Below are 20428 nucleotides of genomic sequence, written 5' to 3'. Positions count from 1 at the left end.
TTGTAGTCCACTGTAGTCACATTTAGCCACTTGTTAACAACCGCCTTTTTAAAGACGAGTAAAAACTTCAAAATTCACAAGTGGGGGTGTTACCTAACGTAGTTTATGTGGTCTAACAAAACACCAACATCTCTGAAGCTTGTGTTAACCACAGACCTTATTTCAGGTGTCTAACCACAAACACATTCAAAATCCACGTTGACTTTTAGACGTTAGACCCCATGGCGCTCAAATGCTAACTTACTTCAGGGTGTTAGGACTCATTCCTGTGGCACTCTATCGCTGCAGTATATTACTTTTTTTCTACTACTTGTGTTTTGTTGTTTCTACTTCTCCTTATTCGTTTGTTGCAGATTACTGCTACCTGGATTGGGTTGTGAATATCTCCACTTAGATGTATTCCTTGTGTGACCGCATGCACCTCGTGTGACGCCCATACGGTCACGGTTCAGGACAAATAAAATAAACGTCCAGGCCTTTTTGCTCCCCTCATTTACCAAACACATACACTCAACAAAAACATTGAATTAGTCTGCTTATCTACTCTGTTATGAATGCAGTATTCAGGAACTTTTCAGACCTGTTTTAAAAACATGTTGAAGTCAGATGATGAGTTTAGCTGATATTGGAGGGTGTTTATAACATTCCAATATGTTCTTCGGGTTATGTTTCTGCTATATGTAAAGAAGTGTTAACAGCTATTTTGTGGCTGTTTTTTTTGTCTCCTTGGTCAGATAGCATTTACCATAGCAGTGCCCTCTGTGGTAAGAGTTCATTTGCTCAGCAAGACATAATACTATTACTTTGCTTTTGCTATAACAAGGTTGACAATAAAAATGCTCAAATGCACATTGATCACAAACATCAATGCAATTTTATAGGGACAGACATTTTAAATCAATGAAGTCCTTGCCGGATATGACAATCCTAAAACACACGTCTGATCATAGCTTATATGGTAAATGGTAAATGGACTTGAGCTTATATAGCGCTTTTCTAGCCTTCCAACTACTTAAAGCGCTTTTACACCACATGTCACACCCACCCATTCATACCCTTTCACACACTGATGGTAGTGATGATTACTATGTAGCATCATCCATCAGATGTAACTAATCCCATTCATACACCACCACTGAAGCAGCGGGAGAAATTCAGGGTTAAGTGTCTTGCCCAAGGACACATCGGACATTTGGCCAGCTGGGGATTGAACCCTCGACCTTCCGGTTGCGACGACTCTACCAATTGAGCCACAGCCACATATATTGCTTGTAAACTCTGCATTCTCCTCCCTTTGGGAATTAACCATGCAGTTAACTGTCATCCTGGCATTCTGCCTCTGATGCATCCCCTTGGACAGCTGTCAATCACAGCGACAGGAAGCAAAATGTGAGTACACCAGAAGGGCAACCACCACACACTCACAGACAATCAGACACTCATTAAGGTTTAGAGAATTCCCTTAGGAAGAGGAAATAAAAGATGGAACTAAAACCTGAAAAAAAGGGACAAAAGACAGACAAGATGTGCTGCATAAAGAGATAGGCAGAGGGATAGTGAGGAGGCATCATCAGCTGAAATGACATGTCTCTAATTTTGTTAAATACCTGTCTGAGCAGCAATGTGGGGTCAGGAAGGAGGAAATCTGTCTTTCAGTCCTAACAACACACAAATGGAAAAAACACCTCTGTGCTCAGTAGGGAGAGAACCACAATAACAGCAGTAACCATGGCAACTGCTGGCAGCCAATTGGGGCCACTTGACTGACTGTTGACTGATGTGTGTTGTTTTTCCATCTTGACAGGTGGGGATGCCATCAGTGCTGAAGTATTTTGATTTGTGCTCACCTATTCATTTATTTCCTGAGTTCCAGTTTCTTCTCCTCTGTCTCTCAATACCTTGATCCTACCTCACCTTTCCTTTCCTTTCCCACAGTTCCCGTCATCTCTTCTCATTAACTTGTCTCCTCATCTCTGGTTTACACATTTAGCCTATCGTTCCTCTTTTTCTCATCTATCCCCTCTTATCCTTTCCTATTCTATTTCTGGATTAATGAATACATTCCCTGTGCCTTTTGGACTGGCTCCAGAGGCCATGTCCCTGAAAGTGTGTAACTTTAATGAGACATCAGCAACACCATACCGGGACTCTGGCAGCCCACTGAAGACATTTTTGGCCACTGGAGGAGGGCTAGGACAGCAACAGGAGAAAAACAAAAATCCAAAAGAAAGAGTATTTGAGGTGAGAAAATGAGAACAAATGTACAAACAGGTTTAGAGCAGGAGAGGCAGGGCATACAGTTAGCCACTTGAAACTCATATAGAGAGCAGTGAGGGTAGCTTTTGAGTGAGTGTGGGTTGAGACTGTGTATTATGCTGCTGTATATTTTTGTCATTTTAGGTCGCTTTCACATATAAAGTTTGTTAGACGCAGAAATAGGAAGTGCTTTACATTCCCAAATCACTGATAACCCATCTTTTCTATTTAATGCGATTCACTTAGAATGAATGTTTTCACCCATAAAGAGGCGGGGCCAGCATAGTTTGGGCAAAGTACCTGGATGGTTGCTCTCATCTATATGTTTATTTTTGAGGCCTCATGCATTGTAATATTTATTTACAATCTTAAACTGATTGTCAATTCTATCATGTTTCTGACGATCATTTAGCTTGCTTTAACTCTGACATATTCCAATAGAGACGAGCCCCCGAAAGGAACTTTAACATAACAATTGAACCAGTTCCTATGTGACTATTCTAAACCTTCCCCTTTGCTGGTGATATGACTGGATTTATAAGAAGTGTCTCTACTGCTCTGCTCCATTATGTGACCTACATGTGTCATGTCCAGCTCAGGGTCTTAGGTTGTTTTTATTTCTATCTTGTTTTATTTTCTGTTTTGGGTCACTAATTTCTCCTCTCGTTTCAGATCCGTCACTTCCCGCCCTCATGTGTTTCCCACCTGTGTGATTGTCTGCCCCGCCCTGATTGTTCCCAGCTGCATCTCGTTGTCTTCCCCCTCACCCTACTATTTAGTCTGTAGCTTCACTTCCTTCTGTGCCAGTTCGTCTTCGACCCCTGTGAGAAGCGTTCAAGCCTTTTGTTTCCCCTTTGATCACTTTTTTGGATTGTATCTTCTTCAAGAGTAAAGACTGTTTTTTTCCCCCATCAAAGACTGCGTCGTGAGTCGTGCTTTTGGGTTCACTTACCTGTGGTGTTGTTACAACATGTTACCGGCTGGTATTTTTTATGACTCATAATGTTTATCTCAGTCTGGTATTTCTGCTCATATGCCAACATTTGAGGGGCTCTTTCAACAGATTCATAGATGAAACTTCCTCCTCTAAATGTTGGAAAACCCCAACCTCATATAAAAAAAATAATGTTTCCCTTTGATGATAACACACATAGCACGCACACAATAAAATAATATCCATATCCAAAAGGCCCTCCCACTAGGCAAATGGAACTGTGCCGGCTCTTGAGCAATGTGTGTGCAGGCCAGCAGGGGAACAATATTGCTTCTGCTTGGCATAAACTGTAGCTGGTTTAATAGTAAAACAAACACCTACCTATTTAAACAGCCAATCAGCTTATAGTCAAGTCTACAAGTCAATTACAAACCTGTGTCCTGTATCCTCAGCTCAGAGGGAGAGAGCCTACAGCATTATTTCCTCTTCTGTTTGACTTCTTATTTCCCTTACTCATCTCTAATTTCATATTAGTGGTCTCAAGTGTTATCTTAAGCACTGTCAGCTTGTCTGTGTGTGGTTTGTTTATTAAGTAGAAGCAACGATTTGGAGGTTTGCATCTACATGTTTGAAGGAGATATCTTGCAAGTATTAAGGTTTTTTGGTTTTGTCTGCATGTGTGTATGTGTGCGTTTAATATGGTGGACCACAGGGCAGTTGAACTGGAAACCCATTAGACCCTGAACATGTTGTTCTGCATTTATCTACATGTGTGTTACTGTATCTAGTTCAGTGAGATGGTGTAATCCCTGCAGAGCCTATTCAGGTCATGGTCAAACTAAGAGAGAGGCAGATAGATGGAGTGAGAGAGAGAAAGAAAGTAAGAAAAGGGATTCTTTCCAATCTGGAAATTCCTGACATTTTAAAGTGGAAATGAATGTATTGTTAGTTAATTACAATGCTCTGAAACTGCTGTATCATTGAAGTAAAAAATTGCATCCAAATCGAACACATTTCAAAATAATATCTCTGACATACAGTTAGTGGTCTGGGGCTGTGGCAATAAGACCATTGGGTGAACTTTATTTCAACAACTGCATACAGGAAAAATCATGTCACATTGAACACAGTTTCCTCCACAATGATGCTAAACAATTTTTAATTAAAGAACTATATTGCATTGGTGTTACTTTTAATAAAGGTCCTATTCTCTTAGCAATTTGAGATTTGCTTCAGATGTAAAGTGTGTTATAAATAAAATTAATCATTATTACTATATTATAATGAGCCATTTATTGATATCACATCCAGCACTGCAGGATTCTTGGCTGTATAAGTGTGTACGTGTGTGTGTGTGTGTGTGTGTGTGTACCCATGCTTAGAAACAGACCAGGAATATTCTTGGTAACATGTGGAGTGAGAAAAGACAACTGGGCATGCTCAGACGTTCTCAAAACAGGTCGCTGAGCACAAGTCATCTGCATCTCTTCTTTTTTCATTCTCAAGCAATTCTTTCCTTATGCATATTTACTTCTCTATCCAATATGCTCCCCATGACCTTTCATTACATCTCGAAGAAAAGCAAATGCTTACACAAATTCTTCCCCTCACCTTTATACCCACACACACACACACACACACACACAAGATCAGCAGCCTGTATTTTGTGTATTCTCTTTCTGCTTCTCTAAGAGAGCTGCCCTAATTCTTCTTGACAATGGCTGAGAGAGCCAAGAGAACATCTCACATACACACGCATGCACACACACACACACGCATGCGCGCACACACACACACACACACACACACACACACACACACACACACACACACACACACACACACACACACACACACACACACACACACACACACGCCACCTTCCATTAACACACAGACATGTGCAACAAAATACAAATCAATCAAGGACATGAAACAGGAACACATCTGTGCATGTGGCATTTTACCTGAACAGCCTTTGTCACCACTGTCACTGCATTTAAGCCATTCTTTAACACTCCTTTGGATGCTTTTAATTGCCCAATACAGACAAAAACAGCACACAAACAATATAGTTTGCCTTGTAAATATAATAATCTTAATATACACATACACATACCCAGCCTTTTGTTTTTACTCTACCATGTTTGCATGCACAACATTTGCTATGCTCAGACGGTCAAGAGACCAAATTGTGTGTAAGTGTGTTTTTCAGCAGTACATAAGTTTGTGGCTGGTTTATGATTGTGTCTGCACACTTGTGTCTGTACAAATGCTTGTGCTACAGAATGTGGGTTTGAAGCATGTGTACATGTTTGTGCTGCTTTGATGAGAAAAGTCAGCACGACCGACAAGCCAAGAGGAAAAGGGAGAGAGAAGATTGAGGTGTTTTATTTTCTCCTGACCCCCTCATACAGTATTAAATGAGTGGTGGCCTTGCACAATGTTATCAGAGGAACACCAAGTGTGTATTTGTGCTTGTGAGAGAAAAAGAGACACATGCTTGGGGTGTGCAGGTAGAGACCGGGGGCTTTTACATGAGAGAGACAAAGGTGAAGAGGGAGGCAATATCCCTAGAGGAATTCAAACAGCCTCTGTGCTATGTGACGGGGCTGGAGATGACTTCATTAGACCAGCCAGAGTCTCTCTCTCCCTCCCCTCTGTCTGTGTCTCTCTTGGCTGTAAAGAGGGCTGTGAAGGTGAATCACTCTATTTCAAGTAATCCTTCTAGTCAAAAAGTTTAAATCTGCATCGCACTCACAATTTCAGAGCAAGGTTTTTGACATCGCAGCAGAGAAAAAAAAATCCTGATTTTGTACGAGTCCATTTCTAGCAGCTTATCACACCCAAAATGTAATAAAATCGAATTGCTAATTTTCGGAGTTGTTTTTTTATTTGTTTTAGTACTTTGTTTCCAATTTGATGCATCTAAATTAGGGAAAATTACATGTCAGAGCATTTAAATGTTTTTTTATGTATGCATGCAGGTCTATGTACTGTATTTTCCGCACTATAAGGCGCACTTAAAAGCCTTTAATTTTCTCAAAAAACGACAGTGCGCCTTATAATCCGGAGCGCCTTATATATGGATCAGTTGGTTAATTGGTTGATCCATACTGGTTGTACACGGCACTCAGCGACACTGACTCGGATAATGACGAGAGGGAGCCGGGCATGTTGGATGCCGTACTCGCCCAACTGTTCAATTCGGACACTGAAGAAGAAGAATTCGAGGGATTCGTGAACGGGGAATGAACTGAAAAAGTGAGCTTTACGTGTTATACGTAACTGAACAATGTTGAGTTATGCACTAACGCAGGGGTGCCCAACCTTTTTTGAACCAAGATCTACTTTTAAAGTTACCAGTCTGCCGAGATCTACCAGTCCACATAGTGAGCCATAGCCTTTACCAACAGCCTACAAACGCATTTAATACTCACACAACAAACAGAAAATAATAAATGAGAGTTCTGTAAAAAATAATGCAGACTACAGACTACAGCAGGCTGCTGTGAGATGATTTTGCTTTTGTTAAATTAGCTGCAGACACGGTGAGAGTGAACGGAGTAAAGTCCAACCGACTGTTTGACCGGGTCACGTGTGTTCCCACCTCGGTCCGTACGGATCACGGATCAACTGTGTGCTGTAGCACTAAAAGTAAAAAGTAAAAAGGTTCGCGTGGTGGCTGGCGCTCCAGTGCAAGTGTGCGTGTGTGTGTGTGCGCGTTTGCGCTGTTTGTTGGTGTGTCTCGTCCCCCGCGATGCTCACAGTCATGACAGCAGAGAGGAGCAGAGAAAAGTAGCTGCAGCTTCATCAAATGCGCTTAATACTCGTAGCATAGTTTCTATATATGACTTTTTGGTTAAAACATCCCCCCCCCCCCCCCCGGTTTTACCTGCACGTCCTTGCGCATGCCTGCACTCTCTTTTGCGCACGCTCTCTCTCTCTCTCGCTCCCCCGCTCGCTCTCTCATCGCAATCGACTGTTTGGGCACCCCTGCACTAACGTTTGAATTAGCGGTATCAGACTGTGTTTCTTTTACGTGTTTACAACTGAACAAGGCTGGGAGATATTGTGAATATGCACATTAACGTTTGAACAACGTTGAGTTATTGTGAATGCACTACGTATAAAACTACGTTTTGAGAGTTAAGAGAAACGTCAAAGAAATAATTTATTATTTGGGGAAATGTACTTTTGTTTTTGTAGTTTTATACGTTACGTTTTATACGTATTTATATTTATATATTCACAATATCTCCCAGCCTTGTTCAGTTGTAAACACGTTCTATTCTATGCGCCTTATAATCCGGTGCGCCCTATATATGAAAACAGTTCTAAAATAGGCCATTCATTGAAGGTGCGCCTTATAATCCGGTGCGCCTTATAGTGCGGAAAATACGGTAGGTGTCTGTACTTACAGAGTCCAAAAGCTGAATTGCTCTCGAGTCTTTCAGATGACCATGTATGTAGTCATTGATGAATACATAATGACTTGCTTCAGAATGCTTCAGAAAGCTCATTTAGCTGAGCTTTCAATGAATGTTTTCCAGTTGATCTCAATTCATAGCTTTCACGTGACGTCACACTCTAATGGAACCACCCACCTGGAGGGCAAGAAAGTCTCTCTACCACTGTACGTTACTGAGAAGTTACTGGTCTCAGTGGCCCCCTACGTGTTTTTATCTGTTTTATTTTTACATTTTTCAAATGAAATACAGTTGCTGTTTAATGTGATACACTAACCGACGAGGAGACAAGCCCGAGTTTTGCTTCTACAGAATTGAATCCGGGAAAAAGAACAGAAAGGAGGACGTTTGTGGATTAAATCAGTTAGACCCTCCACAGCCCCTGTGAGGGGAAACATCGGACTTCTCCTCATCCTGACATCAATTATAGTGTTGACTAAATCTAAATATTTCTGCCGTTAAGTCAAAATACTGCCCCAGAACACTAAGATAGACAGCTGATACTATCCTGATTCTGTCGCTAGCTAACGCTAACTAGCTAACGCTAACTAGCTAATGTTAGCTAATTAGCACTCACTGATGCTTGAATGATGAGGAATCTCTTGCCCTTCACTTCTCAAACAGCAGCATTATCAACCCAGACCGATCAATAATACATAAAGCTGCCAGTATGTTTGTAGACTTTCATCCTTCTTCATCCTGGAGTTGAGGCAGGTTTTATACCGCTTGACAATCCGTTACACCGTGCCCACCTGTCAATCATGTCAGCTACAAACCAAACTCTGGACAACACCTATCGCTCATGCCACTTCATCACTACATCTAATGGTGGATCAGGGATTGAAAGATTTCTCCCCATCATCCCGCAGCTGTGCGTTACATGGCAGTCTGTAGGAGCCATTTGACTCAGCATGGGTTGCCTTTTAGGTTTCCGTTGTGAAAGGGGGGTATGAGTGTATTTGTGTCCTTGAGTCCTTGTTTTATTGCCTGCATTAAAAAAAAAAAAAAACACGGCTGTGTAACCTTGACATTAAGGTCAATGTGGACACTGATTACCCTGCCAATAATTATTTTATTACATGTAGTAGTAGAGTGGTACATGACTGGTGTGTGTATTTGTATATGTGTGAAGCCCTTGACCTTTGCCAATGACTTGCTTTCCATCAGATCTTTATCAATTCATATTTTAATTGAATAATTCAGTAATTCACTCCAAGTGCATAAATCTTTACTGACCTGACGAGACAAAGTCCAAATCTGATTACAGAAGATGATTTTGGACTCAAACACAGATACAGATAAACCCAATCTGTCAGAAGCCAGAAACACACTGTGCCTTGCACAGACAGAGTCAGTAATGGGATTGAGACAATGGCATCAATTCATGGCAGCTCAGTCAGGTGAGTAATTATTTGCACTCCCTGCTGTTCACAACCCCGTGTAAACATACAGAAAAAATTTGCAGACATTGTCATTTCTTGCACATCTTTTTGTGCTTTTTTGCAGGCATTGAACCAGCGCAGCGGGGCGACCTTCTTTCCTTCAAAGTGATGGTTGTCAGTGGAGTCTTCAATAAGACAGCCATTATGTGAGCTCTATGGGGCCACAAAAGGTCAACGTAATCACTCCCTGTAGACAAAGTGGGAGTGAGCGACCTGAAAATAGATAGCAGGTCGGGCATGACTGGTGATGTTAAAGGACGGGGTTGTAAGGCCAAGTGTTTCACACCTTACACTAGTGGGGTGAAAAGATTTTCTGTGGTTGCTTGACAAGAGAAATAGCTGATTGACATTTTAAGATCCATACAGAATCAATACTGTCAATGAGTCCAGAGGGGGGACTGGATACAATCAAGAACATGTGACCCTAAGGAAACTTCATGTCTTAAGTGGAAGGCTCCCATTAGTCTCACAATACCTTTCACCAAATCCAATGTGGCTTGCAGTGTCCCAATCACTAGAACAATACAAAGTCTAGGAAACACAACTCTTCTTGTGCCCAAGTCATAGATTATGAATCACCAGAGAGGGGACTCGTATTCAGAGCACAATAGAGTATCATGACACTTTTTTTGAGTGCTCATGGTTAATTAATTTGAGGTCTTTCTAGATAATATAACAATGGGTGAGGTATTATACCTGCTCTTTTAATATAATATTACAAAGAGTAAGGTCCTTTACCTGCTGTTTGTAAAGTGTCTTGAGATAACATTTGTTATAAATTGGTGCAGTACAAATAAAGATTGATTGATGGTGGTTGATGAGTGAATCCATTAGGATCACAGCAGTCTTTGGCCTCCAGCCTTGAGGCATGCATACATATGACCCCTTTAAAATTTGGCCTTACTCCATATCTTCAAATGAGTCTTTACTGAAATAAACTATAAGATATATGACACTGAAGACTTTTAAAGACCTTGACCTGAACATGGAAATAGGTTAAGTTGAGCCAGAAACTTACTGTGATTCAAAAATAATACATCTCTAGACATTCTCTTCAGCATGAAGATCATACTGAATGTCCTATATACCGGCTAATTGTAAAATCAACACCATATTGAATATTTCCCTGCAGCACTGATGGAGGGAAAGGGAAGCCTTTTTTTTAAATGTTCCATATTTAGGAGATGGTTGGAAGAAAAATAAGTTACTGTCAACAGTTACAATTCTTGCTGACAGCACTGGGATGCATGAGAGAGAGCGAGATTGAGAGAGCGCGTGCGAGAGAGAGAGACAGAGAGAGAGAGAGAGACAGAGACAGAGAGAGAGACAGAGAGAGACAGAGAGAGAGACAGAGAGAGAGAGAGACAGAGAGAGAGAGAGAGACAGAGAGAGAGAGAGACAGAGAGAGACAGAGAGAGAGCGATAGAGAGAGAGAGAGAGAGAGAGACAGAGAGAGACAGAGAGAGAGCGATAGAGAGAGAGAGAGTGACAGAGAGAGAGAGACAGAGAGAGAGAGACAGAGAGAGAGTGATAGAGAGAGAGAGAGAGCGAGAGAGAGAGAGAGAGAGAGCGCACGCGAGAGAGACAGAGAGAGAGAGACAGACAGAGAGAGAGACAGAGAAAGAGAGACAGAGAGAGACAGAGAGCGCGCGAGAGAGAGAGACAGAGAGAGAGAGACAGAGAGAGAGTTTATGTGTGTGTGTGTGTGTGTGTGTGTGTGTGTGTGTGTGTGTGTGTGTGTGTGTGTGTGTGTGTGTGTGTGTGTGTGTGTGTGTGTGTGTGTGTGTGTGTGTGTGTGTGTGTGTGTGTGTGTGTGTGTGTGTGTGTGTGTGTGTGTGTTCGGGGGGGCTGAGAAAGACAGGGAGGGGTGTTATGCTTCTATGTCTCTCTCTCTGCTTGTCATTGTGGTTATATGTAAATGTCCACCAAACTGCCAAGGGACTTCAGATGGGAATTAGCCTATGGCTACAATCTGGCATATTTACATGATTCAGATTATTTATTTTCCCACATGTTTATGTTCATTAATGTGCACTGAATGTCTTGTGTTCTAGTGATTGAGACACTGCAAACCACAAAGGATTGGGTGTAAAGTGAGTACTAATGGGAGCCTTCCACTTAAAACATGAGTCTTCCTGAGGGTCACATGATCTTGATTGTATCCAGTACCCCCTCTGGACTTTACCTCATTGACTGTATTGATTCACATCTTAAAACGTTATAAATAACAAATGAAACCAAATGACTCAATGTTTCTTTGTGTGAGACAGAACCTTTAGTTTGATCTTATACTGATGGTGGAAATCGTCAAAAGGTAGAACATGTTAAATATCTGTGCTTACCTTTTAAACACACATTGATCTAAAAAGTTAATTTTAGTGCTGGTGCTCTATATTCTTCCAGTTTCACATTAAATGTTAAAAAGAAACTTGTCTCACAACACACAATAATAGACTATACTGACATTGTTTACCAAAATGCATCTCAAACTGAGTTTCATCCCCTTAATGTTATAATAGACTCTGCAGAATTATACCTTGTTCTTTTTTTCCCACTTCCCTACACAAAAAGTCTGTCGGCTCCGTCCCAAAACTTCAATTTTGGTGGTATCAATAGTTTTTTTAAATGTATTAACTTTAGTTAACCTTACTGTCTAAAGTATTTTTTTCCCCTTACACAGCAAATTATTAACTCAGAAGCTCTGATAGGACGCTCTTTATATTGAAAATATAGAGTTTCTTTGTCAACATTTTGCGTATTTAAAAACGTTTTCTTTCTCATCTTAAAACAGATTGCATATGTTTAATGTCTGCACTGTTTATTTCCTCTACGTACACTTGTCCTTTTTCTTTTTTCTGTCTTGTAATTCTTTCTTTATTCAATCAATCAACCAATCAATCTTTACTTGTATAGTGCCATTTCATAATAAATGTTATTTCAAGATTCTTTATAAAAGACCTTACTCATTGTTGTGTTAAAAAAGAGCAGGTAAAAACCCATTCTTAAATGTTACAAAAGAGCAGGTAAAAACCCATTCTCATATGTTACAAAAGAGTAGGTAAAAACCCATTCTCATATGTTACAAAAGAGCAGGTAAAAACCCATTCTCATATGTTACAAAAGACCAGGTAAAAACCCATTCTCATATGTTACAAAAGAGCAGGTAAAAACCCATTCTTATATGTTACAAAAGAGCAGGTAAAAACCCATTCTTATATGTTACAAAAGAGCAGGTAAAAACCCAGTCTTATATGTTACAAAAGAGCAGGTAAAAACCCATTCTTATATGTTACAAAAGAGCAGGTAAAAACCCAGTCTTATATGTTACAAAAGAGCAGGTAAAAACCCAGTCTTATATGTTACAAAAGAGCAGGTAAAAACCCAGTCTTATATGTTACAAAAGAGCAGGTAAAAGACCTTACTCATTGTTGTGTTAAAAAAGGTAAAAATCCATTCTATATGTTACAAAAGAGCAGGTAATAAACCTTACTCACTGCTAATTGATGTTGTTTTATCCTGTTTTTTAAGTTGTCCTTTGTTTTTCTGTTGTTGTGTTGTTTTTTTATGCTTCTATTATGCGAGTGTGTTGTTATGTATTGTCCTTTGTATTGCTGTGTTGTACTCTTGTGTCTGTAACCCCCTTGAAAACGAGGAGATACACCTTAACCCTAATGACTCGAAAATACTCGAGATTTAAGAGCATATGTTATTTGTCAGGGCCCAATGACTTCTGCTATGCGGAAAACACGGATGGAATCATGGAATTTGTCAATGAAAATCAACTGTAAAACGGCGAATATCGTGGAATTTGTCCAATGTGGGTGTGATTTATACAAAAATCTTGATTTTTCCCTCCAATTTAAGTGTTTTTATAAAAAATAAAGTGAGTTTTAAGGGCTTTTGGTGCAGAGTTTTTCCCCTGCTTCTCTCCTGTCTGTATGTCAGACTGTTGTGGGAACACACACACACACACACACACACACACACACACACACACACACACACACACACACACACACACACACACACACACACACACACACACACACACACACACTAAAAAAAGTGTTTTTTTAACCCCTTAACCGTTCCTGTAGAATTTGACTAAAGCTCCTAAAAATGTAAAAAAAAATTAAATAAAATCCAATGGCCCAGCCTATCAGAACTGAACCAAACCAAAAAACGAGACCAAAAAAACGAGGTAATGAACTTTGGGCTGACTGTATTGCATCCCTAAAACAAACACACAGGAACGACAGCCATCCAGCACAACTGTTTAGTTTGCAACTGAACCACAGCACAAATGGACCGTTTCTATGAGATCCATCTTCCTTCCTCAGCTATAAATATGAACCAATAATAATCCATAGATCATCAAAAACAGAGAAATTATTAAACAGAAACATAATCTGTGTTGTGAAATGTATTGGTCAACATCATCCATAGTCTTACTGTAACTCCATGCTATCATGTCAGCACTAAATGTACTGGGGTTTTCTTTTGCATAGGTAAATTAAAATATTTTTACAAAACCAACAAATGTTTGTCACATTTCACTCATTTAAAACATGAGAACACTGCTTTTGTGTAGCCTGTGTGTTAATATGCAAAACAATAAACAAAACATTTAGATTTCTGTACTGAAGATCAGGACTTTAGGCCATTGAACGCAAAGCCATGTGTAGGTGCATTACTATGTATATTCTTATATTTCTGTGAGAGTGTGGGTGAGGAATAGTTTGTGTGCATGGTCATATCCAGCTATTGCCTGTTTGAACATCCCATTATTCATAGAGCTTTTAGCGTATTGATCCTGGCTGATACCTAAAGCTCTTCAACTGATCAGCAAAATGTCTACAGCTATACGACTGAGTCTGACCCAAGCTCTAACTTCATAGCCCCATTGCATATCAGAACATTATCTGAATTAGCTGGAGATGCAGGCCAAGAGGATCTATCAATATTTCTGCAAGGGCTATAAAAGCGCTGACTACAGTTTCAATAGGAGAGCTACTTTAAATGAGAGTATCTGCTTAAAGCCTAGTTTTTTTTCTGTATCTGCTTTCCTTTCACTTCCCAACATTGAACCAATCTCAAACTTAATAAACCATTCAGTGTCTTAAGGCTTAATGAATTATTATGAACATTTAAACTGAAGACGAGGGCTGATTATCGAACTCGTTGGCAAATAGGTTTTGGGTGGTGGTAACAGTTTAAAACCAGAATGTCCTCAAAATGTTCAGGAAAAAGCTTTGGAAATAATCCACATTGACTGATTGTTATTGCAGATATTTGCAATTGTTTCCACAACACTCAAAACTAAGACTAGGACTCAACTAAATGACCCATTAAGATGGAAACCTGTCTTATCATAATGGATAATCTATAATTGAGAGTCACTATCTGTGCTGCAACAAGATTATAACCCAAAATAGTAATGAAGATAGTAATATGATCTCAAGAGTCAAAACCATACTCCTTTGGTATGAGATCATACATACATGTAAGCATGCACACATTGCATGTATTCACCTGACCATGGTAACCATGGTATTCTTGCTCTCTGCTGAAGAACAACTACTAATCCTCCCCCTTTGGGTGCTGAGGAACTGGGGGACTGAGGCATTAAAGGGCTGCCTTACATGGAGCTCAGCGTAAGTTCGAGCAGGAAAAAGACTGGTGATATTCACTAACACATTCATCTAACTTAGCCACTCCCTCTCTACCACTTCCACCATCAAAATCAAAACGGAGCATTTTTTGAAAAATCCCCCCTGTACAGTGTGTGCCTGTGATGACAATAATTATCAGACCAATTTGTTTTTTTGTTGCTGTAAAAACTGCTTTTTTTGCCTGCTGTGTGTTTGTGACTTCTGGTGTTCCTGGAGGTTCCTGTTGAGTGCACACTCAACAAACTACAGGATTTTGCACTTCCCCATTGGCTTCATTTTTCAAGACCTGAGTTTGCCAATTGGTCACATCCAGCATTCTTCTATCATCACCACCACCACCACCACCAGTGTCTAGAGACTGTATGGGGGTATCATATCCTGCTGTCGGCCTCGCTTCATCCTGAGTGCATGAAGTCATTATAACAGTGTCTAATGGCCTTTTCCTAAACTGTTAATTAAATAATTGTAAACTCTTAATTAAGTCTCTCCTGATTGAAATGTTCACATACCCTGCTGGAAGATGACAATGTAAGCTACAAGCTAACTAAAGAGCACTACCATTAGCCTGCTCACAACAAAGCAGCTTGAGACACAGACAATTTTGTCCACCGCTTGCACTTAGTGCTTAATTATGATGCATTCTGATTTTAGGAGAAAAAGAGCGGAGGATTCAGTGTGTTGGAGATGGGGCGACATCTACTGGATCAAAAAGTCAAACATTCTTCCTTTAGGTATGGAACAGCACTGTTCCTACCTCTTGCTCCCCTCCAAAACAAAAGGTACAAAAATCAGAGATTTATATTATCAGTTATAATATGAAATCATATATTATGAAATTCAGTCTGATAATTGATTTTGTTTGCAGTTACAGTTGAATAGTATTTGTTTTTATAATTTTCTAAACAAGCCAAAACTTGATCGTAACTAGACATCACCACATTACAGAAACAAATAGCATTCCAAATCTGATAAGGCCACACACAGATTAAAGGCTTTATATGCGATTATTTTGATCCAGCAGATGTCGCCCTTGAGCACCAGCATGAAACCAAAACAACTCTCTCTGCATTGTTGTGTTAGCATGCTAATGCTAGTGATCTTTATTATGCTCGTATCTTCACACTGCATGTACATTTACCTGAAATGAACGTGATCTAGAAACACAGTTAAGCAGTGAGTACAGTATGTTATTCTTCTTTTCTCTAGTCCCTCAATTAAACAACTTTTATACACAAGGGGAGGAGTCAGCCGGCTGTTCAAACGATGTAAACAAACTGAAGATAGGACTCTGAAAACTCTGAAAACATCAAAGACAGTGGGACTCGGGTGTTACACCCATTGTAGACAGTCATGACTCACAGAGTTATTTTCAGAGGATATACTTGATTTATATTACATTTAAGTGTGAAAAATCACATAGAAAGACTGTAAAGTTAAAATGTCTTCCTTGTACAACCAAAGCTGTTTACTACTCAAATGATGTTATTCCCCTACCACTCTGCCACGTACAGGCAGCACATTATCTCTTATTAGCCCACCTGATGTGTCAGTATCTGCCAAAGCATTCAGAGTCACTGAGTTCTCCAAAAGTGTTTCTTTTTCTATTCATTGCATTTCGAGCAGTCTTTTATTTATCACACTTTTATCACACTTAATTGTGAAAAGGGATTACACAAGATTGTGTTAAATTGGATGAAAACAAGTTGCCAAAAAGTATAACTTTACAAATCTGATCATAAACCCAGCAACAGAAATGTAAAAGAGCAAACAATTAATTGAAAACAAACCCCCAACAATTCATGTATGGGCAGGGGGCAACTTACAACATTAGATCAGGAATAAATATGAACATACAAAGACTTATTCAGAATGACATTTAAAAACACTGGAGTGCTGAGTGTCAGCATCGAGGCATACTTTAAAAGATCTTGAATATGGTCATTATAATGGATAAGGATGGGACAAAAATATTGATACAGTAATATATCCTTGTCCTCACCTATGTCATACACTATATCAAATTGTGGATATTTTCATCTTTTATTTAAATAGCACTCAAAACAGATTTCCCTGCCAATTTGACCCACTGCATCTGTTGAGATGTCATGTCTGCCTTGATTCCGAGCTCAATTAAGAGCAACAAGAAACAACTGTGCTGGCTGCAGCAATCAGCCACAGGTGAATGAGATCCCCAAAATCAGGTCTCCCATAAAGGGAAGGAGAGTTCATTGCTAAGTTTGCTCTTCTGTTTCACCTTCGCTCGGCAAAGGAATGTGAGTAATGTGAGTAATGTGAGTTATTGTTTTAGTAAATGAGTTTAGTGATTATGTATGTTTATGATGCGTAGGCAGACTTGATTTGTAGTTTGTCTTCAAAACAGGAAAAACCACTTGACAAATTAAGGAAAAAACCTGTGCTAATAAAAACCTTAAAGTGGAATCATTCTGGCTGCCTTCATTCCCAGGCCTCAACTCAACTTTTGATGTCAGTGAGCTTCAGCCCTCAACATTTAGGTTACACCTGAAACAGCATCACTACTTAATGACTCCTCATGGCACTTCTCCATGTCTGTACATGTTAAGTAAAAGAGGAAGAAGACAGTTGGACAGTGTTGTGCACCGGTGAAAATAAGTTTGAGGGATGAAGTGTGGTATGAGGGAAAAGCTGACTTTGCACTGAATAAATTCATGCACTTTGCCTTATAAGAGGCATTTTGTTCAGTTACTCAGATGATGTGAAGTATCATTATATTATTGTCTTGCAAAATATCAAACATCACAGAATAGTTGTATCTTGATATTGTCTTTATTTGGAGGTATTAATCATCATATCGATATGATACTGATGATTACATCTCATCACTGTTACACATCTATTTGACAATAAAAGTACTGTGTCAGGGGGCTGACGCTGTAATATGCATCAGATCGTTCTTTAAACATGCTTTCTTGTAGCCTAAATGTGTGTCTCTATCCTAAACACCGGGTTAGTGTAAATATGTGCATAAATATATGCAGAGCAGCCTCTAAACAAAATACATCAAAGTCATAACACTAAACATGTGACCTATTTAATATTTGATTTATGGTGACACATACAGTCTCCTCTTAGAACATGTTTAACCGGTGAAGCACACAGTCTGTAGCCTCATCGCGTTTTGTCCGTCTGGCATAAAAAAAGCCACATTCTTTGAATGTTTCCCCCTGCACCATATGCAGAGGGACCCCCCCCCCCCCAAACACACCTCCTCTGTCCCCTTCATCCTGTCTGTTTCCATCATGTCACAAAACAACACGCACTGGCATGCCCACACACTAGTCTACTGTATTTGTTTACTATCTCTGCATATTTCTTATGTGACAAAACAAGACGGACAGATGACAGTTTTCCTACAGTTTAAAAAATTCATTAATTTGTTACAACTTATCGGTACACCTTCCAGGCAAACTAGGAATGATCTTTATAAGTAAAAAAAGATGTAGGCTATTAGTTTAACTATTGATAGATAATTGCAGATTGTAGGCAGAGTTTAAAATAATTACACTCCCACATGAGCAGTGTAAACGCGTTTAGAGTAGACAGAAGACTAGAAGAGAGTTTTACAAACCCTGTTAACAAAATACAAAAACATTAACCCGGAGTCTGTGCGTCGAAAAGTTGAGTCGCTGAGTTTTGACGTTGAAGTTTAAGTAGGCTAAATTATAGTCTAACCTACTCTTTATTTTCAGGTGTTCAGTCTCTTTATAAAGGTGGAATTTATCATAGCACGAAAAGATGTCTCAAACTGACAAGAAGCTTTCATAGTTTGGCTAGCACCTTAAGCACTGAAGGTAAAATAAAACACAATCCAGCAGTAAAGTGTCGTTTTCACTTTCTCTAAACGGTTTAGACCGCACACAATATGCTAAACTGCAACAAAGCAGACTCTTAACCAGAGTTGAACTACACTATTCCGGTTTTTTTTTCTCCTGGTAGATTGCCTGAACATTGAAGAGACGAATTCCCCTACCTGCAGGACACTGTGATTTCAACTTTGGTGGCAGGAATAGACGCGTTGAGCGGGTCGAAGTCCCCTATCGCCGCCATGTTAAGAGAACTGTTGTTCATATTGTCAAAAAAAAAAGTCCTTTTCCTTTCCCCGCTTTCCTGAGAGGTCCAGCCTCTTTCTTTTATGAGCGACGTGAGAGAAGAGTGAGAAAGCGTGTACGCCTCCGCGGTGAGAAGTGGAGCAAGGGTTCCAGGGAGGGAGAGAGAGAGAGAGTGAGACAGAGAGAGAGGGGGGCTGTGAGATGTGATGTCACTTATCTCTTTCTCCTCCTCTCTCTCTGTGAATAGCTCTATTTTCCTCTGGCTTCCCCTCTTTCTTTCCGCCCCTAAGCCATCTCCTTCCCCACCACATCTGTCGCTCAAATGAGTCCACTTGACTTCTGTTCAGCTCGTTTCAGATTGACTTTGCAGGAAAGTGAAAGTGATGCTCAAATCAACACAAACAACTCTTTCATGAATAGTCTTTCTTACATGTGTTTGTACAGGAAGCTACACATTTCCATGCTTTCAATGATGCTATTCACATAACTTCAGTTTGATTCCGTTCACATCAGTGTGGGCTGTTGGACATTTCAAACATAACACAGCTCTATAGGCTCCTTCTGAAACCAGGGAGCCTGGGATAAAATGTGCCTTTTGCCACAGATGTCTACAGGCCCTATATATAACCCATGCAGGACCTTAATTTGGAAAACTGAGGATAAAGCTGGTTGTGTTTGTGTTTGAAAGCTGTGCTTATTGTGATTAATGATCCAGTAAACTATTTAAAGGTCCAACCAACAATCTACAAATCTGCCAGACCACAGACTAAAAAGTTACTACAAACTTCTGTATATTGACTTACTATTTGAAGTTGTGCTCTACTTTTCTGGGCGCAATGCTCAAACACAAATGTTCCTGCTGCATTGTCAAGGGTCCCCACGATCAAAATCCAGTAAAATATTTAAACCAGAACACATTATATCCATAGATATATATCCAAAGCACAGGCTTTGACATGTTCCATCGCTTCTTCTTTTTTTTTTTTTTACTTTTATTCACCAAAACGTGCATACACACAAAAAAAGAGATACAAACAAGAGGGGAACTGAGGTACGATACAGTTTTGCAAGCAGATTTAGACAAAAACAAACAAAACAAAAGGAAAAAGGTCTGTAAATAAAATGAATGAATTAGAAAGAGGGGCAAAATAAGTAAATGAACAAACAGGACAAAGAAAAACATGGGGACAGTATAGTAACACAATTATGTCAAATAAAACGGGTGGGATAGGTTGTACACATGGTGAACACTTTGTATGCGTGCTAACATGATTGCCAAATACAGACTGTTTGTAAATTATATTAAAATTGTTGTGCTAATTTCCATCTCTTCTAAACGACACACGTTTACATCACCTGACAAACGAAGCACGAGATAACAGACAAGAGAGTTAACAGAGATATTAAGAGTTTTGGGCACTAGTAACAGCACACAGGACTCTATTATCAGTATTACAGTTTAAAGAGTAACCATGGTAACTTTCAGTTCATGTGTGGTTGATGGATGTTAGCATGGCCATTGGAAGTAGGGGTGCTAAGGGTTCTGAGGCATCCCTGTTGGAAAGGT

At 39.7% G+C, this 20428-nt stretch overlaps 1 protein-coding gene across 2 annotated transcripts in view; it reads right to left on the bottom strand.

Annotated features, from left to right (window-relative positions):
* LOC109987636 (copine-8) overlaps positions 1-19065 on the bottom strand; it is a 77301-nt gene extending 58236 nt beyond the window's left edge. The window contains exon 1 of one of the 2 annotated variants that reach the window (XM_020638785.3): positions 18783-19065. In XM_020638785.3, coding sequence (XP_020494441.1) covers positions 18783-18880 — 98 coding nt within the window. In that variant the 5' untranslated portion in view covers positions 18881-19065. The remainder of the gene's footprint in view (positions 1-18782) is intronic. The other variant, XM_020638784.3, reaches the window with a different exon arrangement.
* Between the last annotated feature and the right edge of the window lie 1363 nt (positions 19066-20428).

Source organism: Labrus bergylta, chromosome 23 (genome assembly GCF_963930695.1).
Source record: "Labrus bergylta chromosome 23, fLabBer1.1, whole genome shotgun sequence".
In the NCBI taxonomy this organism is placed as follows: domain Eukaryota; kingdom Metazoa; phylum Chordata; class Actinopteri; order Labriformes; family Labridae; genus Labrus; species Labrus bergylta.
Note: the sequence above shows the minus strand (reverse complement) of the source record. Positions and strands in the feature narration are given on the sequence as shown.